Source organism: Tursiops truncatus, chromosome 18 (assembly GCF_011762595.2).
Source record: "Tursiops truncatus isolate mTurTru1 chromosome 18, mTurTru1.mat.Y, whole genome shotgun sequence".
Taxonomy (NCBI): Eukaryota; Metazoa; Chordata; class Mammalia; order Artiodactyla; family Delphinidae; genus Tursiops; species Tursiops truncatus.
Genome location: NC_047051.1, coordinates 17,557,358 through 17,573,303, shown reverse-complemented (window position 1 = coordinate 17,573,303; position 15,946 = coordinate 17,557,358). Strand labels below are relative to the sequence as shown.

The window sequence follows — 15,946 nt, the reverse complement described above, 5'->3', positions numbered from 1 at the left end:
AAACAATGTCCTACACATGTTGTTGAAATTAGGTAGTATAAAGATAAAAGTGAAATTTAATAGTGTAGTCCTGAGCCCTCCTTCCTTTTTAAAGTGCTTTTGAAATAAGCATCCTACCCCTAATACTGGTTGTGTTTATGCTATGAAAAAAGGGGATGTGAGAGAGTACATGATTTAATATTGATGAGGTAGTGTAATAATGATTGTTCTTAAGCATGTAATAAAGACTACTCTTGTAAAGCAACTTTTTTTTTGAGAGTGAACATTCTTTAAAAAGGAATAAGATATGGATTGAATTTCCAACTTTTTCTGCAGAGGGTTGATTTCTTTTTTTGGTACAATGTAAGTCTCATGTAAACAAAAACTGGCATTACCTTATGCGAAGTTTACGTTTTAAGGAGGGTGGAGATTTATTTCAGCTTGCCTTTTATCTGCTTAGGTTTTGTAAATTTATCACCAGAGGAGTTTGGAGGTAAACTACAAAACTTAGGTGACTGTGCAAGCAAAGGCATGGGTAAAAACAAACAAACAAACACATTGCAAGAGCAGGAAATGGAAAAGCCGCCTTTTTACTGGCAGCTAAGTGTTGTTCCAAAGTACCATGGCAACTGTACAACCAATCAATTCACTTGTTTAAAGAATTTTTTAAGAGTAGTAAGACTAATTTAACGATAGATGAAACAATCTATCAGCTATTATAAAGTACAAAATGATCAGCTAAACACTAAGGCTGTCCTGTCTGCTCACATGAGATAAAGATGCCCTGTCTCCCACAGAACAAAAATAATTTTTTCACCTTGTTTAGAATTCAGATGAAAACAAGAAGTGACTTTATCTTCGAACTGCTTTCAGTCAACCTTATTTCTGTCATGGGACAAGACATTCCTTGACAGTCCAGAGGGTCTTTACCCCAGTCCATTAATTTGGTTGAGAGGAGGTAATACAAGCAGGGACAGGAAAAGAAGGTGGCAACTAAATTTCAAGTACAGAAGAATCATTCTAGTTATGAGAAGAGTAGTCAAAATAAGCTGCTAGTTGAGGTAATGACTGCCTTATCCCCAACTGACAATCCAAGATTAGCCACTAAATTTCTAAAGGGATATAAAAAATTAAGACAATGTTTATAAATATTACCTCTGCCATGAGGACTCATAGTAGATAAGAGGTTTGGAGAGGGGGAATGCTTTTCTGCTCCCAGTATATTTTATAGATTTACAAGAGGTTTTTATGAAGGTTCTTTTTTTTTTTTTTAATGAGATATAGTAAAGGGATCTATTTGACATATGTCCTCAGACATATTGGCAGTTTTCCTTAAACTATGGAGTTCCTCATCTGTTATTTTTTCATTCTGTATACTGTACGTTCCCAGGCAACTCTCAAATTTGTAAACACAGCTATGGACACACTATTTGCTTTAACAGTAGTTACCTGGAAATCGAGGTCTCTGTTTTTGTTACATTCCACTCCCCTACATTTCTTAATCATATGTAACGTTTGTGGTCACAGGTTGATTTTCAAGTTCCTAAGTCTGTGCCTGATGGTGTGTAGCCTCTAGTGTGAAGCAAGAGGAAAATGAGTAGTCAGGAACTGGTCACTTTGAACGTGGGAGGGAAGATATTCACCACAAGGTCTTCAACCTTAAAGCAGTTTCCTGCCTCTCGGTTGACACGTATGTTAGATGGCAGAGACCAAGAATTCAAGATGGTTGGTGGCCAGATTTTTGTGGACAGAGATGGTGTTTTATTTAGTTTCGTCTTAGATTTTTTGAGAACTCACCAGCTTTTATTACCCACTGACTTTTCAGACTATCTCAGGCTTCAGAGGGAGGCTGTATTCTATGAACTTGATCCTCTGGTGGATCTCTTAAACCAAGAACACCTGCTACAGCCAAGACCTGCTCTTGTGGAGGTACATTTCCTAAGCCGAAACACTCAAGCTTTTTTTAGGGTGTTTGGCTCTTGCAGCAAAACAATCGAGATGTTAACTGGGAGAATTACAGTGTTTATAGAGCAACCTTCAGCACCGACCTGGAGTAGTAACTCCTTCCCTCCTCAGATGACCTTACTTCCACTGCCTCCACAAAGACCTTCTTACCATGACCTGGTTTTCCAGTGCGGCTCTGACAGCACGACTGATAACCAAACTGGAGTCAGGTATTTTGTATTTTGAAGCCTCTATTCTACACCGGTTCCTGATGTATCCCCTCAAAATTGAAATTTTCTCATTTCAGTTTTGGAAAAAAATGATTACTCAAAATGATTTTTTGGTGGGAGTAACCAGCAGAGTTGGGTGGAATGACCAGATAATTATTGTCCAAACTGGGATACTTTTCAGAGTGAAAGAAGTTGTTATTATGTGGGACAATAAGAATAAATCAAAGTTGTCCAGGGAAAACTGGGACTATGGTCATTCAAGTTGTAGGAGGAAACAATTTTATAGATTATGTTCCATTACTATGGAATGAGAAGCCTTTTTCTCCCCAAGGGTTTCTTTTCGTTGCTGGTATATAGTAAAGGCTCAACAGTTTGTCATGATTTCATTACACTATGTACAGTTGTTCTTTCAGTCCTTCTGATTTGGCTACTGATTTTTCTCCATTCCACTTTATTTTTAAACACCATTAAGGCAGATATATCTCATGGCAAATCTGGTCTCCTCTTACATTGTTGGCACTCTTTACACAACTCAAAATACTGGGATAGGCTGTCAGTATATTAAGGATAGTTGCTTCTGAGTCAGTCACTTTCTCCCCCTGTTATTCTTGGCTGGACCCTAAGACGGATTTCCACTCTACTGTCACAGACACTTTTTTCGCCGCTTAGAAATGTCTTAATGCTGTCCCACTGTTATTTTACTGTGAAAGCTGGCTTTAATTTTCAGGAGGGGAAAAAAAATGTCTACATATGTTCTTTACTGACAGTATTTAAATAAGATACACGTTTTTGGGGTCAAGGTAGACAGACATATTTGGGGATATTTTCTTAACTTTTGCAGTAACCATAAGAAATGACCAATGTTTACCCCTCCCACAACATACCCCTTGGTCCTGCATACCAGCTGAAGAACCCAGTAGGACAGTAGGACAATTCTTAAGTTTTTACGCTTTATAATTTCCTGCCTTTCCAAAGAGGCATGAAATGTCATTTTGGGGAAAGAGATCCAGCTAACAGGCTGATTGAGAAGAAAACCTAAGACCCTATCTTCACCTCAAAATGTTTTAAGATACCTCTGGGCACAGTTGGTGGGGTACTAACATAAATAGAAGGAAAATTACCAGTTGTTGTTTTTTTTTAATTTGTGTGATTAAGATCTTTGGGGATCCCTTTCTAAAAAGTTAAAAAACTAAGAAAAAATGGTGTCATTGATTTCAAGAAGAAACATGCAAGATAAAAAGGTATCATGGAAATACTAAATGATTTTTAAAAGCTATGCATTTGGAGAAAATGACTATAATATTGAAAAACATTAGAAACTCAAGTTGGGATATTCTTTGTGTGTACACAGTGACAGTAGTTTTCCCTTTGCTGTTAAGTGTTTGTGTTTTACAAATAGTACAAAAAATTTTTTCATCTTAATGAGAGAATGACATTATATTTAAATTCCAAAACCAGAAGCTATTTTTTAAACTGACTTTTTCTTGCATCCCCAAAGAGTATTCTTTTCAGTTGTTTGAAGTTTAGAATTTTTTTCAGCCTATAAGTGGTCATGATTTTCTTCTATAGTTCCAATTTCAAAGTAGAGGTAGAAACCCAAATAAGGTGACATTATTGGGAGTTCAGGTGATCGGATGAAAGCTCTTGGTCTTAAGAGGCCCACCTTAGGTATATAATTATTTAGCTAGCAATCATTTTTATTTCTTGCTCACTCCTTGTGGTCTGAATCTGTCCATTCAGATGTTTTTCTTGATGGTGGAAAGTGGAGGAGTGAGCCTGAATGGCTGCTCAGAGCCTGATGTATCATCCAGCTGTTCAGTATGTTCTACTAATATGATTTATCACTCTGAGGTCTTGGTAACCTAGCAAGTTGCTCAGTTATTCTCTCTCAAGTTCACAGTACTAGAAATACTTGGCATGCATCTTGCAGAGGGCCATACCACATTATCAAGTCAAGTTATGGTCACAGGATTCTAGAGTCTCTTTGGTAGCCATCTTCTATCTGACCGTTCCTGTATAAACTAGCTCAAATGGAAAAGTGTACTTGCCTTATAAGTTTTTAAAATAAGTTTTGATTTTCCAGTTCCCATTAGTTTCTTTTATCTTTTTCTTATGCCTTGAAATCTTCCATTTTTCATTTTGGCCTCTTAGGGAATCAAGTATTTAGGCCAAGTGATTTCTTGCAAGTACATTCCACTTTGTTATCACCTACTATATACTATTTGCATCTTAATTTTGTGAGACATTCTGTAACATTTTTTCTCTTTGACAAAAGTTTCTAGGCTATAAAATCAAGATCTGGGGTTTGGGGGTAGATGAAATGATTTACTAATGTTAAAAATTTGCTGTATTAAACATAAATGTGCTTTTGATATGTACTTTTATAATTTTTACATTTTATTATTGAATTTTTTTCTTTGCCTAGAATGGGTTTCTAAATGTGAGCTACAATAACCACTCTATCAATCATAATTAAAAGGAGGCTAGGGATGACCCCAAGGCTCTTTTTATCCCATAAAACCACAGACAGTTTAGGTAGCTGCCTGGAACTAAAGCCTTTTTTTTTTTCACATCTCATAAACAAATGGTGGCAGGACACAAAGGATATAAAAATATCCTGATGGGGCTTCCCTGGTGGCGCAGTGGTCGAGAGTCTGCCTGCCGATGCAGGGACACGGGTTCGTGCCCCCATCCGGGAGGATCCCACATGCCACGAAGCGGCTGGGCCCGTGAGCCATGGCCGCTGAGCCTGTGCATATGGAGCCTGTGCTCCGCAGTGGGAGAGGCCACAGCAGTGAGAGGCCCGCGTACCAAAAAAAACAAAAAAAACAAAAAAAACTCCTGATGGTAGATAAAGAAGGGGCAATATAGCTATATCTTTATGGACATGTTATGTTGACATTATTAAAGCAACATATAGTCAATCTGAAAAGTTCAGGTATATTTTTCTTGAATAATGTGTATCTATTGAGTTTTCCAGAAAGTTTTGTCATTTTGACTCCAGAAGCCTTTTGACCCCATGTCTTGCTCTTCAACAATGGACAGTTATTGAGAAAAATTGACAATAAAGTCTTCTTGACATTTAACATCTGCAAAATTTCACCTGCAAAATGCATTTGATAGGAGAAAGTCACAAAAGAAAATTTGTAATGTCAGTGCTGGTAATGGGTAAAATTAGATCTAGGGGGAAACTGTAAATGTATCAGATGTTCATTAAAAAGATTGAATCAATTAATTAAATCGATTAGAACAATATTTAGTAAGTTGAAAACAAAATTTGGAAATAGTTAAATTACATTATATGAAAATTAAGCTAATTTAATTGTTTGATCAAATTGTTTGCTCCAGACAATAATTTCTCAATGAAAATTCATCAATGTTAGCTATATTCCTAAATGTGGAATTAAAATGACTTTGGAGATCACAGCAAAGTCTCTGTTTTCAGTAGCCTGAAGGTACTGGCTTGGATTTATAAATGAAGTCTTTAAAAATATCTGATCAGAAAATGGTTTGATACCTTTATTTGAGGTTATAAATCAAATATTTCTGTTTAGTTTTGCTGGTTATTAAAGGGATGTTTTATAATTGAACATTTTTGTGTGTCCTAGGTATGTTTCTATAAAACCTGATAACCGAAAACTGGCCAACGGAACTAATGTCCTCGGCTTACTGATTGACACTTTATTAATGGAAGGCTTCCATCTGGTCAGCACCAGAACAGTATCCTCTGAAGACAAAACTGAATGCTATAGCTTTGAAAGGATAAAAAAGCCTGAAGCTCTTGCCATGAACAAAACACTGAAACCAGAGACTACCCTCATGCCAGAGCAATCTCAGAAAAAGAAATGAGGTTCTCTGTTCTCTTTTAGAGTAAAAAGAAATTGCCATTTTCTGGTTTGGAAATTCCATATTTAGGGCATATATGTTAGTCAGATATGTACTCACCCTAACTTTCTGGCCTTCTACCATGCCATCTTTGGGCAACCACAGCTTAACAGTGCTTAAGACACACTAACTATGTGCTGCTCTCTAAACAACACCGTGCACTTGGTGCTTTGGTGCACATTCCTTCTACCTTCAATGCCTCTTTCCCTTTCTCTTCTTCATGAACACTTACAAAGCGTTCAAGAATGGACTATGGAATCAGACTGCTTGATTTCTAATCCCAACTAAGTCACTTACTAGCTATGTGGCTAGGGCAAGTCATTTAACCTCTCTCTGCCTCAACTTTTTCATCTATCAAATGAGGATAATAAATATATCTCCCTTATAGGATATATGAGGATTAAAGGAGATAATGTAAAGCATTCAACACACTGCCTGGCGCATGGTAGGCACTCAGTAACTATCAGTGATGATAATGATGAAGAAGATGGGTAACCCACTTTCAACTGTACCTCTTCTGTAAGGCCTTGTTTTCCTCCTTTCCTAGGCATAGTAATCAGCCCTTTCCTCTATCTAGACTTACATGCCATCATAAAAACAAATTTTTCTCACTTGAATGTGAGCTCGATCCACTCAACAGTTTTAACTCTACTATGTGTAAAGCACTGTGCTGAACACTTGTTGAGAAATACCTTTGTTACCAATTAGCACCTACTCTGGTAAAAAGCTTTTTGCATATAACTTCTACTAACATTTAAAATACACATATTACTTTTTAAAAAATATTTATTTATTTGGCTGCATCGGGTCTTAGTTGCAGCATGTGGTATCTTTTAGTTGCGGCATGAAGAATCTTTTAGTTGTGGCATGCAAACTCTTAGTTGCGGCATGTGGGATCTAGCTCCCTGACCAGGGATCGAACCTGCATTGGGAGTGCAGAGTCTTAGCCACTGGACCACCAGGGAAGTCCCCTACACATATTACTTTGACTTAGTGAGTCCTCTTGTAGGAATTTCTCTTATATACACGTCTTTAAAATATTAGGATAAATATCTAGAAAGGGAATCATTAGATCAACGAGTACAAAGTACTCTGCACATAGTAGGGTTAAAAAACATTGAGTGGAAGCAGTTGAGCAGCATTTTAAAAAGTACCATTCATTCATTCAAAAACATGCGTTAAACGTTTGTTGAATACTATACTAAGTTTTCAGAATTAAAACATTTACTCATGACAAAAATCCTTATTCTCAAGGAACTCACATTCAAGTGAGACAGTGTATCATCATAACAGCGAAAAATTGGAAGTAAACTCAAAGTTCATCAACAGGTAATGGGTATAAAGTGTGGTTCATACAGTGAAATACCGTGCAGCCTTTAAAAAGAATGAGACAGCAGTTTATAAACTAAGAAGGAAGGATTGTCAAATATATATAAGTTGAAAAAAAGCAAGGAGTAAGACAATGTATAAAGTGGAAAAATATATTTCCACTTTATATGCAGTATCTAGTTTCCATTTGCGGAAAGATATATAATACTCATATATCTATATTCATGGAATTTTCAGCAAAGATATGTGTCACCTGTAGAGAGGAAACTGGGTGAGTGGGGTTTGGGTGTGGGAGGAAGATTTACTTTTCATCAGACCAGGGAGGTCTTTTTTAAAAAAGAAAGAAAAAACCATACCTGAAAGATTGTGTGTGTGTGTGCCAGGGTTGGAGGCATGTTATGGCATAGTATGGCCTATTATCTCATACTGACATAAATTTTACTCTTCCATCCTTTCTGTGAAACCCCTACACTTAGTAAAGAAATTACACTCCAGAAATTTCTAGTAATTACTTATAGATTTGTGTACTAAGTTGCAGGGAAGAAAGATTTAAAAAAAAAATTTCTTAATAGTACGTCAAAAGATTATGTATAATGGAAAAGTGCAAAATACTTCAAGATTAGTAACGTTAAGGTTAGCAACGGAAAATAATGACCCAAATAAGAAAAAAGCCTTATGAATGAGTGTTTTGTTTTTGGTGGCACACATCCTCTCTTTACTGCAGAAAAAACCAACTTAGTTGTTTTAGTCTGTCATCTTAGTTTTGGGGATGATGTGTCTGGCCTGGTTCCCTTGCTAGCATCATATTCGAGGGCACAATATTTCTAGTTTGCTAAGTTTTGGGCACGCGTGTGATTTAACTAGCTGGGTGTAGTTGGCATGGTTATATATGTTACACTGTTTAATTCCGTATACGGCTTTGCTGATAAGATGATTCAAAACTGATAACTGGTTAAAATAATAGTGAAGCAAAAAATACTGTAACTACAGGTTGGCAAGGAATAAGATAGGAAATGTTTAAACTGCTATTATGTGTTCTTAGTCATTCACACTTGCCGGAAATTAGCTTGAGATGAGAAATAAAATGTTCTTTTTAATGTGCTAATAGAAACATTACCCTATGGAAACATGTAGTATATATACGTTTAATTAATTCAGTCAGAAAATATTTATTGACATCTACTGTGTGCCAAATACTATTCTAGACACTGGGGAGCAAGGAGCTGCAAGGAGCAAAATAAGGTCGTCCCTTCTAGAGCTCACTACAACTACAGTTCATAACACTGACAATGGGTTTAAATTAAAATAACTTAAGCCTTTAATTAAACAGTTCCTCAAAAGTCATGGGTTCACAATCCAGAGGTTTTCAGAAGGAGATAGATAACCAAAATTTAAAAATGTATATTATTCATTAGGAAAAGTGTACTTTCAGAGTGGATTGAGTTTCTTATTTTAGTAAATATTTTACAGATGATATTATCTGGAGACACATCTGTCAAGATTATCTAAGTAATAAGCCTCTTGTCTTCACTCCAACATAGAGTGGGGCACTGTAACTGGTATGTCAAGACGTGCAAAAGAGAGTCTTGTTTTAGAAAGGGAGGCAGGCATATGGCTGGAAGAAAACAGGCTTATGTTAGATGCACCACAGGCAAATTTAAACTCTTGCCTGCTTTAGGAAAAAAAAAAAAAGACTTTAACATCTTCATATGAGCATCACTTAACTTCTTGACTGAATTGATTATAAGAAAATCATAAGAAATTATAAGAAAATAATGGCAGAAGCTTGTCTTGGCCAACCAAACTGAAAACTTTGGTCTATCAAATCATATACTCCTATCAATCCATCTCAGATATACAGGTATGAGTCATCACAAAGCATGGTTTGTCAGTCTTAACAATACCAGTGATAGTTGGGTCTCCCCTATTCTCCCACTTATGTTTGTTTCAGCCTCTTTCCATCACCTACAGTTTCATTTCTGATAAGGCACTAAAGATTTTAGCTTATTCTTGAACCTCAACAATGTAACCTTATAAATTGTTGGAAGTTCTCCCTACAAAGATTTTCTGAAAAGATGCTCTGGTGTTGAATTTTACTCTCGAATTTAATATACAAGTCATAATTACAAAGAATCTACAAGTCATAATTACAAAGAATCCTTAGGTTATGTTAAAGTCGAAATTAATTCGGGCTGCTTTCAAAATATATCTGAATTCAGAAGCCTGAAGTAATATAAAATGGTCAAGGGAAAGCAGCTTGAGAAATATATGATTTAGGGAATTGTAAGCTGTTTCTATTTGTCTTGTATTCTGTTTACATCTGACAAATGTCAGCTTAGTTTTATAAGTCTTTGTATTGGTTCTCTATCATAAATAACAGAAATGGTCACATTAACAGAGACCTTGCTGGAATAACAAAAGACTTGCTAAGACTTCGAACTATCCCGTATTCTACTTTTATTTTTCCTCTGTGCTGGGGAAGTTGACTCTGTAATAGCACACTTAGCAATGTAAAAGCCACTAAGAGGAAATTTTTAAAAAGAAATTTGGGAAATTTTATTACCTTCCTGGAGCCAGTGAACCCGTGGAAAACACCAGTGTGACATCAAACTTATTGTTTTAAACAAAAGTTCAAGGAGTATAGAGATGAGATGAAAATATATTACTAAAAATACTTAGATTTCTGGAAAATCAACAACATCATAAAACCCATAATTACTCACCAGCTTGGTCCCAGAACAGCTTTGTCATGAATTGTTAGGCCTTCTATTGGATCTATCTGAGATGAAAAGTTATGTGCAAATTTTACCAAAAGACTCATCATCTCAATATTTCTGAGCTCAGAAAATGCCTTAATATATATCTAAGCTATGAGGTCGATCCAACTCCCAAAATATTTTAATAGATAAAAAGCTAACACCTTACATGGTGATGGGGAAATGAGTATTAAGCATGGCACAGAATAAATAAGCAACAAAATACAGCAAAATAAATAGGAATTTGCTCCTAAAACTGAAATGTGCCTAAGACTTAGTTAATCATACAGAGCTTTCTGCACCTTCAGATTTCACACCAACACCTCAAATCCATAAATCATTGTTTTAAAGTGGTTTTTTATCAGTTGAGTAAAACACACCAGCTACCAGGTGTTTCTATTTCATGTTACTTTTCTCATTTCACAATCTGGTAAGAATTTGAATGTCTTTGAGTTCCCAAGTTGGAAGCCAAACAGGAGAGGTTTATCTTACCCTTCTTGTAATAAGAGACCCCAAGAAAGTCTGGCTGCAATGTCTGAGGTTCCATGAGTTCTTTTAAGATGAGGACTGGGACTGTGCTTTATATTGGTCTTTATATTCCCCCGCAGGGCTGGACATCTAAGAGTCTTAACTGAACTGAACTGAAAAATTTGGAACACTATAGCCTCAGTAAACAGGCACTTGGAAAAACAAGAATTATAGTAGATTCAAAGATAGATGAGTATACTTTACATAAAGAGTCTGAAAGAGTTGATTCAAGTTAAAGACTACAGAAAAAAACCCATGGTATTTTCTACTAGAAGTTTATGTGGGTAATCACACAAAAAATGAGATGAAAGTCTAGATGTATATAGAAATACTAAGTAATTGAATGTTATGCAAAACTGGACTTTCCTGGTGGGGCAGTGGTTAAGAATCCGCCTGCCAATGCAGGGGACACAGTTTCGAGCCCTGGTTCAGGAAGATCCCACATGCTGCGGAGCAACTAAGCACGTGCGGTACAACTACTGAGCCTGCGCTCTAGAGCTTGCAAGCCTCAACTACTGAGCCTGTGTGCCACAACTACTGGAGCCCACGCACCTAGAGCCCGTGCTCCACAAGAGAAGCCACCATGAGAAGCCCGCGCACCACAACGAAGAGCAGCCCCCGCTCACTGCAACTAGAAAGCCCGCGTGCAGCAACGAAGACCCGACGCTGCCAAAAATAAATAAATTTTTTTTAAAAAGTTATGCAAAATTATACATTTAATCAGAGTAAAACAGCTCAGCCAAAACTGGAATATACCATAATTTGCTAGTAAAAATGCAATGCTACGAGTGCTTAGTAATTAAATAAATATTACAGGAATACAAATTCCGAATGAATGTTACATGACTATAATCAATATTAAATCTTGACTTACCTCCATAATTTAGGAGTCATGAAAAGATAGTCGAAGTCATCAGACCAGGCACATGAGTCAGTTGCAACTAGGATGGAAATACAGAAACAAATGTTCCCAGTTCTGGATAACCTGCCTTGAAGACATAGGTTCACTGAATTCGGATTAATCAAATAGTTCAAGGATTTAGGTAAAATGGTAAAAGACTCTGGTATATTCAGAAGACATGTTACTGAGTTTTTTAAAGGCATTTTGGAGGCATAGATTAACATTTTAGGTTTCCTTACATATCATTAAAGTAGAACATATTAGAAATTTAAAACGTAGAGTAATGTGGTACTTCTGTCCCATGATGGGCATGTAATTACTAGGTAAACAGATCAAGATACTTTGACTTTCTAAATAGGAATCCTATAAAACAAGGTTTAGCTCCTAGAAAATCAAAATACTTGCTTTCAATTAATTAAAAAAATTTTTTTTTTGTTTTGATTTGGTCACTTTTTAAACTTCTGGCTACAATTTAAGCAGTACTGAATTCCTATTTGATTTTTTTTGGCTAACACTTTTCTTCAGAAGCAAACCCAATTTAGGGTGAAAAGGAGAAAATATTTTAGACCTCTTAGACAGAAGCTTCATTTCCTCTTAACTGTGTTTCTCCATCAAAAACAAGTATTCAAATAAGGAATCTCAATTATCTAAACCTATTTTTGGCCATCTTCCGGAATTTCTTGTTATATCTCTTTTGAAATGCCACAGTTGCACTCTTGGAAAACTTGTCTTCCTGGTTTTCAAATTTCTGTTTATTATTATAACTCTTCAGCCAGAATGCCAGGTCTTTGTGCTGTACTGTGTCTTGAAACTGGAGACCAGCACATTTCCCACAGTTCAATTACTTGCTTTTCCATTTGAGAAATTAAAGCCATGTCAATTTTACAGTTTTAACTGACTGAATTATTTGGACTTTAAGTTCTCAATTTCATTCCCTCAATGTAATACTGGGAAAGATATTTGTTTAATGAATAGAAGCAAAGGCAAGGTTCAAGAATAATTAGGGGTTTCCCTGGTGGCACGGTGGTTAAAAATCTGCCTGCTAATGCAGGGGACATGGGTTCGAGCCCTGGTCTGGGAAGATCCCACATGCTGTGGAGCAACTAAGCCCGTGCGCCATAGCTACTGAGCCTGTGCTCTAGAGACCACAAGCCACAACTACTGAGCCCATGCGCCACATCTACCGAAGCCCGTGTGCCCTAGAGCCCGTACTCCACAATAAGTGAAGCTACTGCACTGAGAAGCCCATGCACCTGCAACGGAGAGTAGCCCCCGCTCACCACAACTAGAGAAAGCCAGCACGCAGCAATTAAGACCCAACGCAGCCAAAAATAAATAAAATAAATAAATTTACAAAAAAAAGAATAATTAACACATTTTAGTCACTGACCTTCATAACTGATACCAGTGTAGGGTTTTCCTATAGGCACAAGCTTGAGATATGACACTCTAAGAAAAAAAGGAGAGTTTTAATTCCATTTTGGAAATGTTTATTTAAGACTACATACCTAATCAAATAATTTTTTAATGTAAATGTATGTGTTTATGTACTCCTTTTTAAAAGAAAGGGATATACTGTCTTTAATAAATAACTTCAGTTAGCTTGTCTACCCTTATCAGTTTTGAGTGGATAACTGATGAATTTACCTCTCCAGCCAGACTTTTACATAGGATTCCAGTTCTGTATATTCAGCGACTTTTAATCCAAGCATTTCAAAAGGAATGCCTGGATATCATCTTAAATTCAATATTACAAAAATGGGACTCAAAATCTTTCCTTCTCAAACTATCTTCTCTTAACTCTCTCCTTTCAGTGATACTATCATTGTCTTCCAGTAAAGAAAATGTGTAATTTTTGACCCCCCCCTTTTATCCAACTCATCATGATGTTCTACAATTTTTCTTTTGAAATATCTTAAATTTATTCTCTTATCTCCATTCTTATTGCCACCATTCTGTTCAAGTTTTCTTCACTCCTAGATCACCACAGTAGTCACATGCCCAGTTTCTTTGCCAACAGACTTTCTTAGAATCCTTCTATATATAGTATAGCCACATTTAATTTCCAAAAATTCCATTATTTTGTAAGTTTTCATTATTTTGTTTCAAGAGGCCATAATTACCTCCCTATTCCTTGCTATATCAAGACTAAAAGTCCTCTAATTGGTTATCTAGGCAAAGGCCCAATAACTTAGTTCTAACCTGGTTATCTAAATTCATGTAACCTTTGTCTCAGGTCTTAAGGCAAAGGTCCCAAGTTACTTTTGGGGGAATACTGCATTCTATTTTGGCTGCATTCTATTTCTCACCCACAAACCAGAAAAGTCCACTACTTGACAATTCAGTGCATCTTATTTACAAGCATACAGGCCACAAATTACAAAATGAAGACATTTTTTTACTGAGTCAGCAGAGACAACTGTCTAATCCCCCTGCAATTCCCTAAAGTTACTTACAGTTTTGAACTGAGGAGACCATCTCATGTGGCATTTATCGCCCTTTACTAGAGTGAGCTGTTGTCTGGCACTTTGCTCTGTACGGACAATGAGTTTTCTGCTTCCAGTCTCAGTCCTTTCTCCACATGGTCTAGGTACCCGTGATATAGTCAGTTCTCACATTTTTTTTTTTTTTTTTTTTTTGGTGGGGGCAGTGGTGATGTCAAAATAAGTGCCTAGAAAACAGGTCATAAGGCAAATAAGTGTAGAGGGGAAACTGCTTCACCGTGGGAACCATTATTTAATTGCTGGTTGAATTCCTGACTTCTAGCTAAATGTTAAGTATAACAAATATGTCAACCTCCCTCAAAGCCAAACCCAACCCAACAGCAACATTAGACTTTTCAAAAAAAAGTAATTTATATTTATATAGGTTCTGGAAATCAGACATAAATGTCCTATAGATTTTATATAAAAGCTCTTAAGGATACATAAAAATAAATCCTTATCACATTATAAATATGACTTAAATGTCCTAGCAGAAAACAAATGCTACATATTTGATCCACAATTTTCTCTGCCTTCTGAGATTTCTGAAAGCTTTTTCGTGTGACTTGGGTACTGTCTTACAAAATTGTCCAAGAAAGTTTATAAGAAAACCCATTTCACTCAATAAGGTAGCTCTAGTAAGCGGAGGGATTCAGAAGCATACAATTAACTTTAGAGAGTCACTTTAAAGAACTGCAGCAGATGTTCAATACATTTATTTTTGTGATTATGGTAATGATGCTTCTTGAAAAAAATTTTTTTGAAAAGTATTTTTTAATGTAAGGACTTTTCATTCTACTACCATCTCCCATCTCCTCAGAGAGACAACAAATAAAAGCCAATAGGGAACAGTTAAATTATACTTTGTTGGAAAGTTTTAGATGATCAATCAGATCATTTATAACCCTCAAAATTTCATAGGCTTTCCAGCTATTCATACCCCCACCCACAGGTTTCTGGCTTTGATTTTTTTAAAAAAACTTTAAGGTAGCTAAGACTTGAATGTTAATAGGTAGCATAGAATGAGAGGAGCCCTGACCCCTGGTAAGTGAAACAGTAAAAGGTGGAGAACTTCTAAATTACCAGGCAAGAGCTTGGGCATTTCTATGTTTATCTAGCTGGTATTCAGCCTTTCCAAAACATTAATTTATCACCAAATCACTACTGATTTTCAGCAACCAACTGCCATTTATCAAGCACCCACTATGTTAGACTTGCAGAGTATACAATACAAAATAAAATAGCCTCTGCCCATAAAGCAGGATGTATTAATTCTTCTAGGTCAGGTATAGGAGCACAAAAGAGAGAAATGGTATTTCTGGGTGAGGAAGGAAAGTGAACTGGGAAAATTTCTTGCAGGGGCTAGATAGCCTAAGAATATTTAGACAGCTGAAGATGAGGGAAAGGACATAACTTGAGCTAAGGTTTGTATGCAAATTAGAGGTTTGGAAAAGGAGTACAGTGTTTTTATTTGGCTTAACAACAGTACTGTGGTACTTGTGATCATTCCCATAGTGATAAGGTCAATCTCACCTGGGCAAAAAATATCCCTGATAGTAGACTTTTGGCTATGCAACCCCTGCCTCTCAAGATTTCTCACTTGATTTGCTCAGTTAAAGGCTATAGACCCCCAATATTTCAGGTAAACTCGTCTAATTTAAGCCTAGATTCCTTCCAACATTTCTTACAAATCGTGATTTTTTTCTTCAAATATCACACCTTGATTTTCGAAGGGCTGCAGGCAATCTGAATATACTCTCATTTTCTTCAATTAGAAATTAGGGCATTTTATGCAAAGGAAGGAAAACAATCTCAAGCATGGTTACACTCACCTCCCTACCTACTCCCCAATACCAATCTGTTTTCAACCCAGTAATTCTACTTTACTCCTTCCTACTTGATCATCCTTTG

At 36.3% G+C, this 15,946-nt stretch overlaps 1 protein-coding gene across 1 annotated transcript; it reads left to right on the top strand.

Annotated features, from left to right (window-relative positions):
- The first annotated feature begins 44 nt into the window (after positions 1-44).
- On the top strand, positions 45-7,624 carry KCNRG (potassium channel regulator). Its single transcript, XM_004327390.4, has 2 exons — positions 45-2,153; positions 5,762-7,624. The coding sequence occupies exons 1-2, from the start codon at positions 1,573-1,575 to the stop codon at positions 6,000-6,002; spliced, it is 822 nt and encodes a 273-aa protein (XP_004327438.1). The 5' UTR covers positions 45-1,572; the 3' UTR covers positions 6,003-7,624.
- The last annotated feature ends 8,322 nt before the right edge of the window (positions 7,625-15,946 follow it).

Coding starts and splice junctions, on each gene's coding strand:
- KCNRG (XM_004327390.4), top strand. CDS start 1,573: ATGAGTAGTCAGGAACTGGTCACTTTGAACGTGGGAGGGAAGATATTC. Junction 2,154..5,761: donor GATAACCAAACTGGAGTCAG/GTATTTTGTATT, acceptor TGTGTGTCCTAG/GTATGTTTCTATAAAACCTG.